The 22,988-nt window shown below is 36.3% G+C and overlaps 1 protein-coding gene across 2 annotated transcripts in view; it reads right to left on the reverse strand.

Moving 5' to 3' along the window:
* The window catches only part of Jwa (PRA1 family protein Jwa), a 72,624-nt gene extending 52,621 nt beyond the window's left edge, over positions 1–20,003 (reverse strand). Inside the window, exon 1 of one of the 2 annotated variants that reach the window (XM_081762455.1) lies at positions 19,504–19,997. In XM_081762455.1, coding sequence (XP_081618581.1) covers positions 19,504–19,694 — 191 coding nt within the window. In that variant the 5' untranslated portion in view covers positions 19,695–19,997. Of the gene's footprint in view, positions 1–19,503 lie in introns of both variants that reach the window. The other variant, XM_081762457.1, reaches the window with a different exon arrangement.
* Between the last annotated feature and the right edge of the window lie 2,985 nt (positions 20,004–22,988).

Here is a 22,988-nt window from a genome sequence, read left to right on the forward strand (position 1 = left end):
TATTTTTGGCTCAAAATACCAAAGAAATGGGGAAAAGTGGAGACGGACCCAAATTTTATGAAAAGTATATCCAAGTAATAACTCAAAGTCTTAAATAATTTAATGAATGAAACAATGCAGGCAAAATAGTCACTGATTCTACCCCAAATATTAACCACATATCATTAGGTGTTTATCAAGAGATGATATACCAGTTAAATGGTTTCTGAAATTCCTCCTAAAATGTGGCCATAAAATAGAAAATCTTGAATAAGACTTCCTACAAACTATACAGGAATATGATATATATAATCAACTTTCGTGCAGTTTTATGATAGGACCAGGGTGGAAAAAAATCATGATTTTTTTAATAAAAATCATTTTTGTTGATTTTTTTGATTTAAATCGATTTTTTTGATTTAAATCAAATCTTTCTCCTCGTATAATACAAGTCGCGAACTGGAGAAAAAACATTAGGAATTAATATTAAATGACAATTATGCCATTTAAGTGAAAGTATTTTGGTTTAATTTCGAATTAATCCTCAATCGTTAAGCTATTTCAATCCGAAACTATTTCTTAAGCATTAAGGAAAAAACGTACAGCAACGTTTATCAACATGACACTTTTCTTTTCACGAAAGTTCCTGATATTTGGAGTATATTTTTAAAAAAATCGAAACTAGCCAGCGGCACGAAGTACATGTAAAGTACATAAATTTCGCCCAAAATTAACTAATTAACTCTATGGCCTATGGAACCCGGAGGTTTAATGCCGCGTTCACGGAAACTCTCCACTGACTTCTATCCTTAGCCAACTGGATCCAGTTTCTATTTTGTATTCCTATTTCTGCGAGATTCATCTTAATATTGTCATCCCATCTGCGCCAAGATCTTCCTAATGGTCGTTTTCCGATTGGTCTTCCAGTTAAGAATGTGAAAGTGTTCCTATTTTCTTCCATCCTGGCTACATGACCTGCCCACCTGAGACTTGATGACCCTAGCAATGTTTGGTAAACCGTATAAATTATGTAGTTCCTCGTTATGAAGTTTCCCCCATTCCCGCTCCTCTTGGGTCTGAATATTCGTCTCAGGATCTTGTTCTCAAATACTTTCAGTCTACGTTCTTCCCTCATAGTAAGCGACCATGTTTCGCAAATATATATTTGGTCTAGGAATTAATTCGTGCGGGTGGACAAGAGATGGCGCAACGAACGGAGCGTCCCACAGTTCCGTGTATCCACACATGTGTTGCAAACCCCTGTCATCGCGTATCGTTCGTAGTATAGGGCAGTGGATTAAAGCGTCAACAACACCAGTTTGTAGTTAAGTGAACATGGCGCCATTTGTGCCTGATAAAGTGTTTTTGCGGGGTGTCCTGCTGCATTACTTTAACATGCAGAAAAGTGCGACTGAAAGTCATCGTATTTTGGTGGAAGTGTATGGTGACCACGCTCTAGCTGAGCGAACGTGTCAGAAGTGGTTTGCACGGTTTAGAAGTGGTGATTTCGGCTTGGCAGACCAAGAGCGAGCTGGACAGCCAAAAAAATTTCAAGACGAAGAATTGACAGCATTGCTCGAGCAGGATTCGTGTCAAACGCAGGAACAACTTGCAGCAGCATTAGGCGTTGATCAAACAAGTCTCCAAACGCTTGAAAGCCATGGGAATGATTCAAAAGATGTCACATTGGGTTCCACATGAATTGAAAGACAGAGACGTTGAAAGACGAAAAACCATTTGCGAATTGCTGCTTCAACGACAGAGCAGAAAGGGGTTTCTGCATCGAATTATTACGGGTGATGAGAAGTGGATCCATTACGAGAACCCTAAATGAAAAAAGGCCTGGGTGAAACCAGGTGAACCAGGTCCATCACAACCAAAACGAGATATTCACTGTGCAAAGGTTATGCTGTGATATGAAAGGTGTGGTGTACTATGAGCTGCTGCAACCGGGTGAAACTATGAATGGAGAAGGTTATCGACGACAATTAATGCGTTTGAAGCAAGCTCTGGCCAGAACACGACCAGAATGGGAGAACAGACATGATAAACTTATTGTTCAACATGATAACGCTCGCCCACATGTCGCAAAACCGGTCAAAACCTATTTAGAAAATGTCGGATGGGAAGTTTTACCCCACCCGCCGTATTCACCAGACGTTGCTCCTTCGGACTACTACTTGTTCGATTGCATGAACAACGATTTGATTGGACAGCGGTTTACTTCTTCAGAAGATATCGAAACATGGGTCTCTGACTGGATCGCTTCCAAGGATGAGGACTTCTTTCGCCACGGAATCCGTACATTGCCTGACAGATGGGCGAAAGTGGTGGCTAGCGATGGACAATATTTTTCTTAAGGTATTTATGTATTTTGTGTTTGTACTACAGCTTCAATGTGTGCGTACCAACCGCACGAATTAATTCCTAGACCAAATAGAAGCAGGGTGTCTACCAATCAGGGAAAGTCAGGGAATTTGCAGGGTCAGGGAAAAATCTTTTCCAGGCTCTGACGGGTGAAGGGATGCCACTAAAATAGTCATAAATTACAGGTAAATGAATGGGTTCGTTTGTACGTTCGTAGAATATTGTATAAGCACATAAACAATGGTGAAAACTTACAGTTCACTTTAAATATACGTTGGGGGCGTGGTGACTCACTGGTAGAGCGTTCACTTCCGGTGCTTGGGTACCCTGGTTCAATTCCAGCTCGCGCCGTGTGACTTTGTGGTGTACAAACACCGTGGTCGTGGGTTTTCTCGGGGTTCTCCCATTTCCTCCCACTTTCTTCATTTCATTCATCACTCACCCATCACCGTCTCCTTTAGCCTAACCGGCATAACCGTGGGACGTAAAACTGAAAGATTTCATTTTCATGATTTAAATATAAGTTACTTTTCATGAGTTACTAAGAAAAAAGAATGACAGAGTCAGGGAAAATTATAATTTTGTCAGGGAAAGTCAGGGAATTTGATTATGCTTGCTTGCTAGACACCCTGAGAACAACAGGCATATATATTTTAATCTTCAAATTCCTGGACAGAATTCGTGACAAGAGATTTTGAACTGAATAATAACACGAATTCCCTGCTTTTAGTCGACATTTAATTTCTTCGTAAATATCGTTTTCGTCTGTTGATATTGATCCTAGATATTTGAAAGAATCCACTTTATCAAAAGTATTATTGGATATTTTAACGCATCCAAAATTTGCCCTATTACGATCCCGAGGAACTTCTATGCTATGTATTTAGTACATAAATTTCGCCTAAAGTTTTATTATTATTATTATTATTATATTATTATTATTATTATTATTATTATTATTATTATTATTATTATTAGTTGGAAAGGGGATCGGGCCCCTCTAAATACGTCCCTATTATCTGGAGACAAACAAACAGACGTGGACATAAAAAAATTTTTCTTAAATGTCGATGGTGATTTCTCCGTTGGAATAATTAACGATTTAAAAACCCTATGTTACGAAGAGAAGAAAGCAGGATTTTCCCGTTACCCGTTCAAAACAGGATTTTCCCTAATCATCCTCTGCATGATACTCGTTTTCATACTGTGCTGTACATACATTTGAGTCTTATTGTATTATGATTATTATCTTCCATAATCGAAATAACAGAACAGAAACGGGATTTTACTTATTTTCACTTTAAATTAATTTATTTCAGAATTTGATTTAAATCAACGATTTTTATTAAAAAAATCAAGTGATTTAAATCTTGATTAAAATCGTGATTTAAATCAGACTGATTTAAATCAATCCACCCAGGACTAACAATATGTCTACACTGTTTCGGTTTTCAAGCAAGAATTAAACGACTTAATCCTGTGACTATACATGTACCTTCTTCGGTGACTTCACTAAATCGTATTGGTTGCCGTGCTTTAATTTGTTTCTAGTGTCCAATTAGTAGATCGAAATTATCAGCCACGAGATTTGATTCCATACACGTTAAAAGCTTTCCCTAAACAAGATAGGCTATCAGACACGACTCTTGTCGCAGTTTATATTCTTCATGTTCTATAATTTTCTGATAACATATCTATGACGTGTATTACGTTTATTTAATAATATATTAAGCAGGTTTTTTTTTTTTTTTTTCAGGTTGCACTGAGGATGATGGGAGGCGACCATCGAAACTGTATTCGATTTATCTTCATTTTAGGATGTTTCAAGGTGTCTTTTCAATTATATTTAAACGTAATAAAAGTTGAATTAGGTATACGGAGACGTATTTTAAAACGTGACAAAAACTTTATACATTTAAAAATGTCCTCTGCTTCAAAGTTGACTTTTCTGGTACAGATACCTTGGAGTGAATACATCTGACAGTCAGGTTGTGTACAGTCCGCAGCAAAAACCCTGCAACATGAGCATGTAAGTTTATTGTAAAACTACGCCTAACAGCGTAGGGAGTCAACATAATGTCTAAGTGGCACGAATCACGCCAGCAGAAACCTCGGCGTCCTCCCCTGCACATTTATTTTGGAGCACAAGACTTCGTAGTTTTACAGTAAACTTACATGCTCATGTTGCAAGTTTTTTGCTGCAGACTGTACCACGGGTTGCTGAAATTTTCCCAACGCATAAGCCCTTTCCCCCTTTTTTTGTAAAACCCACATAAAAAACACAATACCCCCCCCCCAAAAAAAAAACTTCCAAAAATATACTTCAAATCTTGAACTGAAATAATAATAATAATAATAATAATAATAATAATAATAATAATGCGTTTATAATTACTTTTTTTTCAATTTTGTTTGTTAGTATAAGACTATTTTGAAAATTGGCTTAAAATATACATATATCAATTGAGATAATCACCGGAACAGAATACAATTTAAAAAAAAATGTTTAGGAATCATGCATAACGAATTTCTATTGAGCTCTATCAAATTTGCTGTAACAGTTTTCAATTACAATCAATTAAAAAGAATGAATAGGATCTTGCTTGTAATCGCATCACGGGGAAAGCTAAACTGTTTTAAATGAAGTTTTAGATTTAGTTATCATGTAAGTTAAACTGCCTTTTATTATTTTACTTTGATTAAAATGCATGTTCTAAAAGGCAGGGGGACGGGGAATGGAGGAGGGTCAAAATATATGCGAAAAATTGAGTATCTCAAGATCCTGTCAAGTTACGAATATGAAACTCGTTTAAAATAAGTGGACGCCTGTTCCAGTAGTTTTGAGAATTCTTGTTTAAAGGGGATAGGGGACCATTGTATAATTTCTTTCTTCACATTTTTGGGTCATTCCATGTCAAATCACCTAATTTTAAAACATTACCGTGCTTCAATATCTCAGATTCTCTTCAAAAATCTTTCAAACATAAAAACCAATAAAATTAATTTTTTCCGATTTTTTGGATGAGGAATTGGGCCCGGGAAAAGTTTTTGAAAAATGTGAATTTGGAGTCAATTTCACTTTCCCCCACTCAGCATCATGGAACTAAAATTACCATAACTTCCTTATTTTTCAAATTATTGGACTCATCCAGGTGTCAAATGAAAGCTTAATTTTTGCTCTTTCAGTAGATTCTAAGAAACCTTGCAAAGGTTACACTGTTACACTGTCATACATTAATGGACAAACAAAGCAAATTTCAGGTTTTTTTTTTAACAAATTGTGGCATTGCTAAAGTTTTAAAACTTTCTTTGTACATTCATCTAAACACGTATATGGTATGGTTAAAAAATAAGCAAGTTTTTTTTTTTTTTTTTTTTTTTTTTTTTTTTTTTTTTTTTTTTTTTTTTTTACATGTACGGAAATATACAGTTTTAGGTTTTGTTTACAAATTGTGCCATTGCTCGTAAGTTACAACTATGAAACTTTTTTTGTTTTTGAATCATCATAGCACATACATATGCTTAAAAAATAAAAAGGGTACTTTTGGTGTTTTGCTAAGAGGCCAAAGAACCACAGCTAAAGAAGTTGGTCCAAGACCGAACCTAAAATTTAAAAACCTCATTAGTTCCAAAACCTGTCAAAAGGCAGACTTAATAATGATACCCCAGAACTCATAGCTTCTTTTCAAGCGCAAATTTGCAAATTTCAAGGCACATCATAATCCTATATCGTCGAAAGCAAAGAGCGGAAAATGTTTTTTGTTATAACGTTTATACCCTCTGAACATAAAAACGCTTTGAGGCAAGTATGTATGTAGTTTGTAGGGAGCAATAACTGATTATGTGAGTGATAGTGTTTGTGCTAAAGGGGTTAATAAAGTCGCTTACTTTCATCTTTGGCTCCTGACTATCCTAGCATTTGCCTGGCATGTTTTGAGAGAAGTTACAGAAATCTTCAATCAGGACGGCTGGCTCTTGAATCCTGAGTGTAATAGGAAACTTTACTCCTGTTCTATATTATATAGAATTACCCACCTTTTTGTTAACTGTCTAATTCCGCCTTTGTAGAAATCGAAATATAAGCGAATGACAAGTGCAAACTGTGTCCTACGAAACGCGGATAGGTCTTCACGGATTTCTTTTGTGCAATAAGGGAGGTAAATAGTTTTACTAAAAATGTGTATAACAGAACATGAATACTCAAGTACTATTTTTAGGTAGGATAGGAATACAGCTTGAAATGTACATACACAATTTAATAAAATGGAATTTTGCTCAATAAAATCCGCTGGGCTTTTTTTTTTTTTTTTTTTTTTTACCTCAGTTTTTCACAAGCTTAGTTTAAATAGACAAAAATGTCGCAACACTGTGTAAACAGCGTGGATAATTTCTGCTGAGTGTGTGGGAAAGTGACTTTTTTTCACAAAAAAAAAAGCATACAATACCATTAATCAGAAAAGCCTATCATTATTATTTTGGGCGTAGAGTTGGAGATCAAAATAAAGCTTGGGCATCCCACAATGTTTACAACACTTGTGAGAGCAATCAAAAAAATCAACAACCAAAGAAAGGAAGATACGTTCAATACCTTCTTCACTGTCCAGAATTGGACAGAGCCAAGCATACACCTCAGTGATTCCTACTTTTCTATAGTTCCTGCCGTACAGAAGGGAATTTCCAGGAAAAAGAAGCGGACATTGATCTACCCTAACATTTCATCTGCAATGTGTCCAGTTCTATATGAAGAAGGACTATGGGTCACTCAACCACACAAAGAACACAACCTTTCTTCTGATAATGATCATGTGGACTTTGTGGTGGACAAACACCGTGATCGTGGGTTTTCTCGGGGTTCTCCCGTTTCCTCCCACTTTCTTCATTCCACCATTTCATTCATTTCTCATCTTCACCGTCTCCTTTAGCCTAATCGGCATAACCGTGGGACGTAAAACAAAGATTTCATTTCATTTTTCTGATAATGATCAAGAGGTTGGGTCCTCTGAACCAAGTAGTTAGAAGGTCCCTGAATTTTTCGTAAAGGTATCTTCACATGAACCACATAAGACTAACTCAAGAAGAGCTAAGTGATTTCATTAGTGATATGGACTCACCAGAAAGCAAACCCAAAATTTTCGCGTCACGGTTAAAACAATGAAATTTACTGCAGGAATAATTTCACTTCATTTTTTACAATGCAAGACACACTTGTGTATGTTTAGACATGAATGGCCTCATGAAGGCTTCCAAAATTAATTACAATCCTACGGAGTGGAGACTTCATAGATTCATCAAAGTCGAATTTAAAAGCCGTGCTTTTACATATTGGACACTAGTTTCCTTCCATTGCGGTTGGTTATGCAGTTCATATGACTCATTACCTGACCAGGATATTAGTGCGGTTCTTGACGGAAGGCGCTGCTGTTGTGTTAACATCAGTTTCATGGCAAGCGCGGCAGGACAGGGGGAGCGGACGGTGTCACTCTGCAGTGTATCCAATGGTTTATAAAGGTTTCACTTTAGATTTTATACGTAGCCTAATCTGCTCTTACTAAAGAACACCATACGTTACATAGTTCTTATTGAATGCAGGAATGGTTCACGACTCTTGCAGTAATGCAGATGTATTGTTTATAATGACATATGCATGAAAATTAGCAGTTTAAGAACATAGGACAATTGACAATTCAGTGAGTTTCTACCGTGTATTAAACAGATTGTATAAAAAATTGATTACGTTTTATTTGATTTAATCATAAAACAGAAGCATCCTGTAACACGCAGGAATAACGATGTCAATGACAAGAAGATTAATATAGGGTTAACAGCTTAGAGAGTTGCGCAATACCTTGTAACTGTAAGTTTAAATCAAGTTAAGATTAAGGTTGTGTTTGTTTTAGGTGTATGTTTATCGGTTGACAAATAAATTATATTCTCGAGTTTTGGCCAGGGAAGAATTCCGATATGTTTCCACTCAAGAACTGTGGAAGTCCTCTCCGTTGGTCTATTGGATAGCGCATGTGCCTTTGCTGTACCTGGTTCAGGGTTCGATTCCCAGTGAGAGCCCAAAATTTAATTTTACAATCCTTCACTTTCACTATTATCGAAATCTAGCCCTTCGGTAAATTTGTAATAGAAGTATTGATTCTATGAACTGCTTTCACACAATATAATTTTGAAACTTGGGAGCCTCGTATTATCTTTGTGTCTGTACTACATAATCATTTGTCGATTTACTTCAGAAGACTAAGTTTAGCCTGTAAGTACAAGTTGCCTATAGCTCAAATATATCAGATGAAGGCTACGGTCTTGTTTAATAAAACCCGACGCTCCCCCTCCTTTATCTGAAAACTCCAATATTATGAAATTCAGGCAAAGGTAATCGTCTTTAACCAATTATATTTTCATTTCAAGTCTAAGTATTAATATGTGCTGCGTGTGGTTGCGAGAAGTTAGGTGGATTATTATTATTATTATATACTAACTTAGGTACCTAATATTGGCACTCGTCGTCTTCATGAATTGATGTAAAAAGCGGCCGCGGGATTCCCGGCCAATTATTTGATGACCGGTATCTTTGAGCAATGATATAAGATTGGAAGACAAACTTTGTTCTTCTCAAACTTGATACTTTGTAAACTTATGCAAGTTGTTTTGTTATTCACATACATATTGACTCTAATCAGTTTCAGAAGTAGTATTAATCGTATAATAAAATAACACCTCTAAGAGTTAACCTGAAAATGTGTTTTATGTTTTCTTTTTTTAAATACGTAATTCAGTTTCTTTTTTTCTGAATTTCACTGGTTATAAGGAACTTTCAATTGTCAGGTATCCAACTTTAAACTTTAATCGCTCTCCCTCTGCCCCAATGCAACATTGGGTATATTTCTTTTAAATAAAGTTTTCAAAATGTGGCAGAAATACTGGAAATTTCTTTACCAAACCATGCTAAATTATGACATGTTAGACATCGGAGAAAGTTTATCTTTGTCTACCATCTCAATGAAGAGCGGATCCAAGACTCCTTTGCAATTGGTTAGGAGTGTGGCGTTGAAAGATTATCAGTTTCTCCCTCACCGGACTTTGCAGGACATTCGAATATGATCTCAATGCAAAAGACTTTTGTCACTCAAGACTGCTAAGACAATCGATTGGAATTCACATAGTCTGACTTGGTCGCAATTTCGGAAACATCTTATCTCAAAACTACACAGTAGAACTTGCTTTAAACAACGAAAGCGCAGTTGCCAAATGTATGATTCACAAAGATGAATTTCGAGGTTTTGTTAATAGGAGTAGTAGAAATTCCTTACACTTGAATGCTACGAAGTTCTTAGGGCCCTTTGTACAACATTGAGGTTATTTTATTCGTCAAATTACTATGGAGGGTGTATGCATTTTATTTCATTTATGTTTTTTTTTTTGGGGGGGGGGGTTCATTTAAAATGTTCTGGAAATAACTTCCATAAGTTTTTGAGACTGTGATTGTCATCACTTGAACATATGCATATGCGTGAAATGGTTTATTGTGAACAGGACAAAAAGAACTGATGGATTAATTACAAGTAATCCGGTTAGAAACACTGCTGCTTGCATTTTAGTTCCAAAACCGGCCGCCCGCACTCGTTCGCTGGTCAGGTAATACCAAAACTTGAAAAGTTAATTGCAAGCCATTAAGCCATTAAATAGTATGTTTTCAGTGATTAATTTCTGATGACTTTAAAGTAACAGACTGTTGCTAGATACGCAATTAGACTATACAAAATATTGTTGCTTTATTTGTGAGTGGAACAGTAGAGATGCTGCCTCTCACTGCTGCCAAAGTGACTGGCGTAGTAGAGAATCCCTCAAACCAGGTGTGAAGAACGTGCAACATGAACCGCTTGTAGATTCTTAAAGAAAGTTGCTTTCGCCGCTATATATCAAATTAGGTCTTATGAAATGTTTTGTTAAGGGTATGAACTACGAGGGAAGGCCTATAAGTACTTAAAAGAAAAATACTTTTGATTAAATAGTGCTAAAGTTAAGAAGGGCATCTTTATAGACCTACAGATTCAACAGCTATTCAGAGATCAACAGTTCAATAAAATACTAAAAGGAGATGAGAAAGCTTTAAGAGTTCTTAGAAAGACGCCGAGCAACAAATTACAAAGAACTTGTCACTAAGTTGTTGTCATGCTACGAAAAACTTGGTTGCCATGTGTCCATAAAAACTCCATTTTCTTCATTTACATCTAGATTTCTTTCCTGAGGACTACGAGACAATAAGTAATGAACATGGCGAGCATTTTTATCAAGATATTGCAGCCATGGAGAAAAAAGATAAGAACGAAAGTTCAGTCTTACCATGTTGACTGATTACCCTTGGACTATTGCTAGAGATGCTTTAGATGTAACCTATAAAAGGCGAAAACGTTCAAAATAAATTCAACAGGAATCTCTCATGAACAACGGATTTCAATTTTTGCTCACAATGAAAAATATTTGCTCATCTGAATTTTTAAATTCTATTGTACTTTTCTGGCCATCTGTGAGTACTTACTTTACTATATCACTATTATTTAATAGTCACCATGCTTGCATATAGAAAAAAAAAAAAAAAGAAAAATAGGAATTATATATAAAGTTTAAGGTTAATACTTAGTTTGTCATTACTGCATTGTTAATGTTTGTCTTGTACATTATTGTTCAATTTTCTGTATTGGAAAACTTCACAAATTGTCTTGTACATTATTGTGAAATTTTCTGTATTGTTCTACTAACGCCATTCGACAAATCTGTCACATTAAGGTTAAATAAATGAGAAGGACCTCAACTACAGCCTACAGCTACTTACTAGATTTTGGTTCAATGTTTTCAAAACTTTCTCATTCTAATCACATTGAGAAACGTACTTTTGTTTGTTTGTTTGTTTGCAACACTATTGTACAGACGAGAGCAATTTTACTAAAGTAGAGCTAACAAGTAAAGGATCCAAAGGGATGAATCGAGTTGCGGGATGAGACATAGTGCGCTTGATAGAGGATGTGAAAATATGTATATGTGCAAAGTTATAGCGGCTAAGCGCCATAAAAAAGGTGAGGGAGGGGGCCAAAATTGGTGGGAGAAGGGCTATGCTGTTATTGAAATACATCAAGTAAACTGTTGAATCGTGAAAATAGTGAAAGACAACGTAAACGGTGGTAGTTTGCGTACTGACAAAAGAAGAATGGGCGGAGTAGATCACGAACCTCCGCTGCCATCTTAACCCTCGCAGGCCCAAGCCCTCAGCACATTCTGAGATGCCATTTTCGAACTGTTATTGTTCACAGAGGAAACAGAAGAGAAAGTTTTGTCCCGTGGAAATAAATATTTTATAAACTTGTTGACACAAAATAAAATTATTGAGTATGAGGTCACACATATTCACGATTAAAATGTCTAATTTCCAAACAGTGGCACTTTGTAACCCTCCTCGGTCCTGCGAGGGTTAAAATCCGCCATTTTGAAATATGTGATATTTTTTGAAATGGAAAGGTAGTCATGTGATATATCAATTAGGGCCACTATGTTTTAAAAAAATCAATTATGAACTTCAGTAATCATTATCTGCGATAGACTTAGGATAATCTTTATAGTTGTTTACGAGAATCTAGGAGACTGACACTCGTGTATTGAAAGTTTGGATTATCACGAAAACACATATAAGTTAAACATATCTGCAAGCCAAGAAAACTAAGAGTGAAATTTGATATTCAACAGCGAAATTTGATTATAATAATAATTTAATAATATAGAACTTGGATATGTGCCCAAATCTTTGTGCTATAGCCTTCTGATTTTTTTTATTATTATGAAATATATATATATAAAAAAGAACTTCCACTTTTAAGTGTAAAAGATTTTATAAACAATGTTCATCCTTTAACTTCCGTCGCTTACGTCTTGATGGAAGTGCTTTTTTTTTTTTCTATCTTTCTTTTATCTCAAACACCATACCCAAAAATTCTGAGAAATGTATAATAGTTGTATCTCTGAGGGTACTGCAAATCATGAAAATAAAAACACGTCAATATGATACTGGAATTTTTCATCAAGGTTTTGTAATAAGTCTACTTTCAGACCAATAAAAACGATAAATTAAACGAAGATGAAACTGATGAAATGTGTTTATTCTTCTAGATTTTCTTCACATAGCTCCTCTCAAACAATGTAGGACCATCCAGATAATTCTGTGCATTGAGCCTACCATATAAAAAGGAGGACACGTGAATTTACGGGTCAGTTTTCAACAGCCAAAGAGAGCATTTTACCAAATTTGTGGTCCAATTCTACCTGTAAGCTTTTGTGAGAATCCTGCTGATTAAGTTGTACGGCGTTGTGTGGAAAGAACTGAGTTCGATCCATAAAAGAGTGATATAAAAAACTAGCAAATTCTTCAGGTTGTGAATAACAATGCTCATTTCAAGACACTGTTTCATAGTTAAGGTGTTTCCTGCCATGACTTTCTGTGTTCCAAATGCTTTGACAGAATATCAACAATGACATGAACTAAACAAGAAGTCTTCCATGGTGTGAATGATGAAGATTTTGGATGTGCAGAAGAATTACGTTCCCTGACCCCTAAATCAGTCAGTTACCAGGTTGATGTTAGTCCTCTTAAGAAACCATGGTCAGTGAAATCACGCCGTAAGCTGTATGTACCACGAAAGCACAGCGAAATTACTACGGCTGTGGGCGAGTACACCAAATCGAAACTGACCAAACTCTTCAAAATAAAAGTTGCATCGTCACAAAATACTGAACTAAATTACGCTTGTGTAACTTGCTGGGAATTTTTATCAAACATTAATTTAGCTGTCGAATCGTATGAATCCTATAATGCAAAATAGCAAGTTCTAACAATTATCCTAGTGTTCTTTTAAAAGTGCAATTTTTTACACCACATTCCATCTGCAACAAAATATATAGTATACAAAACAAGAAAGGTGAGATCTGCAAACGGAGTGTTTGGAAAACCGGATCACTATTAAGGTCATATGAAGGAAGCATATGTTAAATTGCATAGTCATTTTATCTGAAAGAAATGGGCCTGTTTTTGCCACAGCGCCAACAAAAAAGACACCGCAACTATATCAGTTCCAGGAGAAAAAGCAGTGAAAGTGAAAAGTTACATGACCCGCAGTATTAAAGGAACTTTCGCCAACATTTAGTATTCACGCAGGGTGGAAAAAATAATTTTTGCTGATTTTTTTTTTTTTAAATTTAAATCAAATCTTTCTCTCAGTACAATACAAGTCGCGAACTGGAAGAAAGAAAAGAAAAAAAAAAGGAATTAGTATTAAATGTTAATTATGACATTTAAGTGAAAGTATTGGGGTTCAATTTTGAATTAATCCCCAATTATTGACCTATTTTATCCCAAACAATGTTTCTTAAGCATTACGGAAAAAGTACAGCAACGTTTATCAACATGACAATTTTTTCACAAAAGTTACTGATATTTGGCAGGGACATATTTTTGAAAAATATCAAGTAGCTCGCGGCACGGAATACATATGAAACACATAAATTTCGCCGAAAGTTATAAAATCTTAAGATATACATATATATCATCAGAGAGGGGATCGGACCCTTCTACACTGAAAAAAATCCGTTCTCCGGATAGTGGTATATTGTACAAATTAACGGAATCCTCTTGCTTACTACAGAAATTAGTACAACGAGTACACTGATGTACAACGAGTGACTTGTTCGTTTCAGGAATATGGTGACTGCCCTGGAAAGAAAGGGTTCGCCTTGCAGACACTTCCTCTGTGAGACAAACTCAATGTTGCCATTGATACTTTCATTGACGAATTTCGGGAACGGACAGTAAGCTCAGTTATCATACCATCATCTCAAGAAATTGCACCAATACATTGCAGGAGTGAAGGGATGTGTAGAGGCTGAACAACTATGTTTCGTGCTTCACTATAATTTTGCTGAGAACTGGTCTGTGATCAAAGTGTCTCGTGACATAATTTGCGGTAGTTCACAGCCGTTAGAAAATGTAATTTCTATGGTCGGTTAGTACTGTCAGTGTTCTGAATAAACAAAAGTATAAAATCAATGAAAGTAAACACATATAAATAATAAAAAGTATCCATTCACAAGAAATGCTAAATTTCATTTATATATGAAATAAATTTACCTGCTCTTCTAGGCAGCCAACTTGCCAATAACTCTTTTGAAGTCTAGTATTTACCATTTTTTTTTCTACTGATATTATAGCTAGTACAGTGAGACGGTTCTGATTTATGGAATTTATATTGTTCAATGTGGTAAAGAAACTTTCAGTTTCTCAAGTGCACATCGGAATATTTTCTATGATTTTCACGAGTTTTGTGTGCTGGAAGATTTCTACGAATTCATCATCAGTTTCAAGACGATAACCTAATGACATGCGTATTAGGCCCCGTACACGCAGTCACATGCATGAAAAATGACAAAACCACTGGCAAGTTGATCGTGTACGGCCTCATTCATGCATGTTTAAAGTTTTCAAAATCTTCTGTGAACATGCATGATGGTTTTGCTGTTCTTCATGCATGTGTACCGTGTGTATTTGCTCGTTCATGCAAAGTGGTTGTTTTCTCTGCCAATCATGACAGCGGAAGTAATCACATCACTCTTTCCTCCGATTCATTCTTCTAGTAAGTGGGAGAGCAAGTTGGCACGTGTATGGGTAAAAAATCCTTGCTAAATGCATGATGAAACGAATCTTTCATGCATGTTGGTCATGCAAGTGTGTGCGTCTATGGCGCCCTTTAGACTTGAAATGTCTAACCATTTCGTATACTTGAATTCTCAGGTAAGCTGTTCTTTAAACTTTCGAGTGTACACGCAACAAGCAATGCAGGAAATTATTATGATAGTTGCAGAGGTGCCTTTACGAACGCTTTGTCCATGTGTTCTTCCATTGTTGTCTCAAGATACATCATGATTATTTTGTATTTACGTTCCCTGTCATAGGTTAAGCTATAAAGGACGAAATTTACAGTTTAAAAGCGATATTACTGTAGTGTGTTCGATGATCTCCCACCAGAAATTGACCCTGGGATTTGTGCACCAACGGTATACACTAGCCACGAGACCAGCGAGGAAAGCAAGACATTCCATGAAGTCAACGAAACCACGAAAAAAAACACCAGTTATCTGAATATTGGGACTCGTAATGGAGAGATACAGCGCGCTGAAACACGCCCAAAATTGGATGCAATCAATCAAAAGTGAATGTGACTTTTTGTATAAGATTATTATAAGCCTTAATAGATATAACACGAAGGAGTTGTAATAGCATATTTAGTGTGCTCACTAGGCGAGCACGCAAAATTTTTTATTGGAGTGGATCTAAATTTTAAGAAGGGAGTCCAATACTACAAGGAACTACATCTATGTAGCTACTATTCATCGGGTGTAAATCTACACCTGGAAAACGATAAGTAATTGTTAAGTTCTGCCATCTATACTCTTAGGAAAAAATGATAGATTGCTTTTATAAGAAAAGAAAGAGTACACATGAAGTGTAAGATCAAACTTTACGCTACATCTATCATTCTTCCACTAAACAATTATTTTAGTATGCAACATCTGGATGCCCGTGGACATCTAAAATGTTCACAGAATCACTGGTAGTAATGTCATGTGAGCGTAATTACAGGAACACCAGGAAATCGCGGCCCACAGAATCACCGATCCGTCACCATGTTTTATGGTAGAGAAAGGAGCATAAGCCTACCTTGGGCGGAGCATAAAGCCATTAGTCAAGCATTGCCTTTTGTTTGTTGAAATGAAATGAAATCTTTCAGTTTCACGTCCCACGATTACGCCCTTTAGGCTAAGGGAGACGGAAGATTTAGGCAAGTGTATGATGGAATGACTGATGTAACGAAAATGTGGGAGTGACCCGAGAAAACCCATAGATATGAAGTTGTCCACCACAAACTTACTTGACCAGGGATCAAACTAGGGAGGAACGCACCAGAGGTAAACGCTCTACCACTGAACCCCCTTGTTTGTTGAAAATCAGGTGAAAGAGAACTCGTTAGACCATATTACCAATTTGCAATCATCAGCAGACCACTTTTCATGTTCTCGGTGCCATTTTCTTCATGCTAAAGCGTTGTTCACAGGGATCAGCGGTATGGAAATCGCAACACGGTCGGGAACGTTCAGATTACATTGGATTGTTATATCTGTTCTCTGTGGATCAGTTTGAACACTTCCTCGGGAGAAACCTAACAAACTAGTTACTTCAGATGCACTTGCAGCAAATAATCGCGCACTCACAATTTGGCCTCTTTGAAAGTCAGGGATGTCTCAGAGGTTGCACATCACCATCCACCCACTTCAACACACGCCTCTGCGTACTATCCCGCCTCACGTACTAAAGACCATCACCTAATGCATGACTTACAATGGCCAGGCGCTGCACACGCACCGTCAGTGTTACCATCTCACATAGTGTTGCAAACTACATGTGCTCCACCACTTTATAACTATTAGCATTTTATTTCCAGCTGGACGATGTGACATTTAAAACTATAGAAACAGCAATTAATAAAATTACTGAAGGTCATCAACATGATAATGGAATTATCTGTATGTAAACATCTACTTTGTTTCATAGAAACATTATATACGGTATGAATTTTCCAAAAAAAAAAAAAAAAAAAACTTTATTATTTTCCTTTATCTTAGGAGTTTAGTTGTGGAGACTTAAGATCTAATTTCGCACGATAAACCTAGCAAGAGGAAGAGAAAGATGGTCTTACTTTAGTTAGTAGAGCAAACGAAAGGAACAACTACAAAAATGTAACTATTCCAGGGGTGTAGTTTTTGCAATCAAAATCACGGGAACTAACATGTAACGCACTTATTTTTGTCCATAAATTATAAAGTATCTGATGGAATATTTTATACGAATAATGACGAAAATGTGATTCTCTGTAATTTGCCGGAACCTGCACTCAAAACGAAAATTTCGCTGCGAAGTTGAACACAAAAGAACAAGTATGAACGCTAATATACTTGAAGTTTTGTCGTACATGTTTAAAGATGAAAATAAAATAACCTAGTGCAACATTGGAGGAAAGACCAGAAGCTGCCAATTTAAACAGTACTTGCTCGAGTTACAAGTAACTACGTATTCATCTACAGAAACTTTAGCCAAAGTATAGCATATTTCAGTTTTGATAACAGCATTTAGTTACGGTTATTGTCCGTTCTGCAGTTATGTTACCTTCCATCAACTTTGTACAGCTACTTTCGTTTAAATTGTTGAGCTTTAAACTAACTCATTAAACACACCGCCTTGCACTACTAACATGTAAAACAGTCTTTTTTTCCCTCTGTTCCTTTGCTTCAGTACTTAATGTTTTGTTTACATACTAATCTATTTGATTTGGTGCTATCCTAGTTCACGCATCACTGATCTGTAAAATTTACTACAGAAATATCTACTGTTCATATATATAAGGAATCAAAATAGATGCTGCATATCTTACCTTTGAAATCCCTAATAATGTTAAACAAATGTAATCCCAAGTCCGTTAACCTATGGCACTAGTTCAAAAAGAAATGAATTCCTATGTCAATGTAGTGTGTTAAGTAAGGATCCGTAATAATAAAGCTCTCCTGCAGATGAGGCATGTAGTAACATGTGGAACACAGTGTGTGTCAACTATCCTCGTTCACGCACATACCCACCATCGCTGACGCGAGTTTTTATGTAATAAACCAGACACTGTTCTGACACCTACAATTGTTAATCATTACTAAAGTGATTGTCCATCTAGGAATGTAACTTCTATCATAAGACAGTAGAAGTGAATTTCCTTATTAAAGAAACACATAAATCATTAATTTATGTATGCATCCCTAAAATAATATGGCAAGTGCAGTTTTAGACGGTACAAGGGTTATAGTTAAGGAGCCGCACTTCCCATTTAGGGAAGGACGAGAAACGCCATACTTTCAGGAATTATTCATTGACTATCTAGGATGTTAAAAAGTAGGTAATAGACTGAGTTCTTGCCCTTGTACTTAGGGTGTTTAGGTAGTGCAACAGTAAGATGTATCCTCGTGCATGGGAGATGAGAAGTAGCTGTTCTTAACTATTACCGGTACAAGTTGTTTGGGCACCGAAATACAAAGATACAGGAAAATGAACAGAATCAGACGAAATGTCAACATGAGAATATGAAAAAAGTGAAGGATGGCATTTAGAATTTCGCCCAACTAATTTCATGGCTCCAGAACCGAGTACATTGTTTTTGTATAAATTGTGATAACGGTAGAAAACAACGAGCCCAGCAGGGCTTCTAACCCCTTTCGTTCACTCAGCTATATTTTGTGAAGGGGAAGGTCTAGATTACTGTTCCCCCATGTAGGTTAGTAGCTGGGTTGGTTTCTTTCTGTACTAAAGTTTAAACATTTAATTTACACAGTATTGCCGAGCGAGCGTTAGCGAATGAAGGCGGGTTAGAGCCCCGCAGGGCACGTTGTTTTCTGTCTTTATTACTGCTGAATGGGAAGGGGGACCAGTAATCTAGAACCTTGCCTTTGTGAAGGAACACTGGAGATCTTATATGTGTACGATTGGAGGATAAACTAAAATACCCCAACGTGAATAGCCATCGTTAAAGAAAGAATAATAGCAATACAACGTTGAAAAGAGGTTCATGTGAGTCTTTCCCGGGCTGCCATCTGAGCAGTTTGGCCGTTGTGTGTTCCCTTGCACTTAATTTAGCATCACTTGAGAACTGAGAATCTGGAGACAATGACAGCTGTATTTTATATTATGGGTATTACCTTGCACTATTAATAAGCAATGAATATCATACAATTAAAATTTGAACCTCCAAGTTACCCCTGAAGCAGTATTTAGTACTGTATCATTTCCATAACACCCCAGCGATCATGTTTTCGCATTATTCCCTAGGCTATAAATATGAACGACCAAACTTTTAACGAAGTGATAAAAGGAATTTTTCTTCTAAATGCTACACGACTCAAAATCCATCCATCACTGACAGCTATTCCTCCTGGAAATAATTTCATCCTCAGCAATTTATCTTTCCAAAACAGTTTTTAATACTACACTAATGCTATATACAAAATTAAATTAATACTCACCCAACAAGCAGAAATATAACTATTGCCATCAAAAAATAGTTAGTTTGATAATACAGAAGGTTGTTAATAATTCTGTTGGCCCATTTGTCTAAATCTTTAACATTCGGGATTTGAAACCGTGCTGATTCCAAAAGGAAATCATCCAAACTTCTTAAAGGCGATATTTCAACTTCTGACGACACTTTATCCATCTTGATTTTGTTTGATTTTACAACTGTTGTTTCACTTATATAGTAACTTTATAAACGAAATGTACACACGTAAAGAATTTTAATCTTCTTTCATTCCCACCTACATTAGCGAAGAAGTTCTGCCTCACCATCTATGATGGTCAAAGTGCGACACTGACTGACACATACGTGACGTAATAACTTCAAAACAACAACCGATTTTCTCCCTTATTTACTTCCATTACATACAAATATTGTAGAATATTGTCTGTCTATTGCCTCTAGCTCAATTCAAAATTGTTGGAATTGTTAAGTTGAAGAATTTACCGCGTCTTATATTTTTGTTTATTTCAATCCCGCTGTTATGGTTAGGAGTACAATTGATTCAATACCATACTAATGAGGTAATTACCCAAGTTTAGATCTTTTACGAAGCCGCTAGAAATGCTTTCCTGGAATTATAAATATTAATTACTAACATTTGTTTATTATTTTTGTTTCTACCAATGTGATTACAATAAGTTTCACAAATGTAATTGGAGTTTTAATGAACTCAAAATGAGTCGCTAAAAGTTCAACTATAATTGAACGAAAAAAAAAAAAACGTAGATTAGTTAATCGCTTTCTTTAATTACACACAAACTAGAATTTAGTTGTAATCACATACATAACGCTGTTTATACAAGGGTGGTTCCAGGGACGTACGGAAGGGGGGGGACACGGGGGTCCGGACCCCCCCCCGAAATTTCGACTTTTTAAAAATTTAGCCTAATTTTAGGGGCAATTTTAGCAATTTTAATATAAAATAGCTTCATATTTAGTTTGGACCCCCCCCCGAAATAAATTCCTGGGTACGCTACTGGGTGGTTCAGTAGGGCCATTGCCTTCCAAACAGACTTTCTATCAATTCTGTTAGGGGGCTGCTCTAGCTTGAAATGTTAGCGGGTTGCATTGGGACACTTTCGCTGAAGGACATGTCCCAGGGACGAGCGGCACTTAATTGCAATTTAATTTTTTAACTCCTGAAGGGTCTCGAAATCGAAATTCCTGAAATAGACCCTACTTGAAATTACTATCGACAGTCTGCATACAGGAAGTGACTTAAAATGAGACACTCGAACCTCGATTATTAAATAATTTTCTGAAACAAATTAGTTAGGTAAAAAAAAAAAAAAAAGTCCTCGAAGCAGCCACATAACTAGCCTCTATAAATAAGGGATTTTCGGTATTGAGATTTATACATTGCACTGTTGCCAACACTACTGCATTTTGTAGTCCTCCTGAATTAGGGTTACCACACGTTATAGTTTTCCGGGACAGTTCCAGTTTTCACTGAAATAATGAACTCCCGAAAACGCAATCGGGACGCCTGTTTGTCCCGTTTTTTGTTCTTCAGATTGAAAAAATTCAACCTGAAGAACTACTATGTCTCGCCTAAAAACGAAAGTATTTTGGAATATTTGTGTAGACAATCAATTTTACTAAACAACAAAGAGTTTGAAAATCACATCCATTCTTTCGTCTCATGGGTTGTTTAACTTCGAGAGGAAAAAAGAAAAAGGATTTTTTTTTAAAATATATTCAAGAGGGTACAAGCTATGGCAATAATTTCTTGAATACCACTTTCAATAGAAAAGAACATATTTTTCCCGGTGGCAGGCTTTGATTAGGCCTACTAGTTATTTTGTTCTTCAATCGGTAGCGCCAGTGGCGGCGATTGGATGTTGAAAGTGGGGGGGCAAGACATAATCTGAATATTTATATATCATTGTTAGTTTTCCTGGTTGTTTCTAACACTTTGTTTGACGAAAGGTTGTATAACTAATAGGATACTATTTTTTCAGTTAAAATACCGTATATCGTATTTCATATTTTATTAAGTAAATTGACAAGAACAACGCAAGTAGGTACTAGCCCTTTGTACTCTTAAACAACGTAAGTGTAAGAAGAGATTTGATTCCTTGCTCATGAACATCTTATAATTCTGTCTGGAAAATTGTATTATCAAGTTATTTAATAAATTTGTAAAAGAAATAAATAGAAAGGATATTATTAATCATACTAATGAATAATGAGGCTTGTTTCGCAAAAGTTATATTGAAACTGGGGATTAATGAACAACTTGTATTTTAAATTCTACAATACATGTTCGTTGCCATTAGGCGCAGTTTTCACTTTCTTGGAAAACTCAACAATACTTAGAATCACTCTACACTCCAGTTATACAAAAGAATCCTAAAACCTAGAATTATGTTGAATTCACTAAATTTAATTGTACTGTATATACACTCGTACACCCCTAAACACACCACTTCACTCGTATATTACACTGCAAAACAATGAAAAAGTAGTTGTTTCTTATTACTCTATTTTTAATCAATACTCTGTATTCCTTATTATTAGAAAGAAAAGGCATTTTAGGAACTGTCAATTTTTGTGTTGGAGCTCCTCCGTGGCTAAGCGGTTAGCGTACGCGTCTTTGGCGTGGGAGACCCGGGTTCGATTCCCGGCGGGAGCTCATGTGGTTCGGATTCCACGTTAATCAGTAGGTCCACGTCTCATATAGCCTCGCTGCTGAAAGGGACGCTAAACTAAAATCAACTCAACTCAATTTTTGTGTTATTAAAGAATATTTTTTTTTCGAAATGTTATCTCCATTAGTTTCAAAGCAGCTGACTAACATATCGGGCTATTGTAAGAAGAAATAAAAGTACGCTGGAATTGTAGCGCTCCAATAGGGTAATGTTTGGGCCATTTTTCGTGTAGCAACGAAACTACGCTAGTTGTCACCCGGGTAAAGAACCCGCCTTAGCGTTCCCCCAACCAACCAAACCAAAACGCTCTCCCAAATATTTGCTCAATTTTGAGCCCTCCCGATCCGGCGCCCGGGGTACAAGCTCCGTTTGCTCCCCTAGTTACGTCACTCTTTCCGTGGCAATTAAAACCAAATTCCTCCAGCTTTCTAAACTCCACTGAAAGACAACCAGTACGTACTCAAGCAACGGCAAATATTATATGGTATGATTTTTATTCTAAGACTAGTAACATATACAATAACTGTACATTTAAAAATGAAACTATATACATTAAAAGGTCACTTCAAAAAAAGTGGGGGGAAACTGCCCCCCTAATCGCCACCCATGGGTAGCGCGGAACGTTAATCAACAATGGCGATATTGTTCTCGCTCGCTGCATGTTAACTGTATTTCACTGTCTATTTCATCCTACCGTCTTCTGAGGCATAATCTTACAATCAAAAGAGTTTTATCCAGTCCAGTGGGTTTACTTTACATAGTTTTGCAAGTGAAGTGGAGT

Source organism: Thermobia domestica, chromosome 6 (assembly GCF_964235325.1).
Source record: "Thermobia domestica chromosome 6, izTheDome1.hap1.1, whole genome shotgun sequence".
NCBI classification, from domain to species: domain Eukaryota; kingdom Metazoa; phylum Arthropoda; class Insecta; order Zygentoma; family Lepismatidae; genus Thermobia; species Thermobia domestica.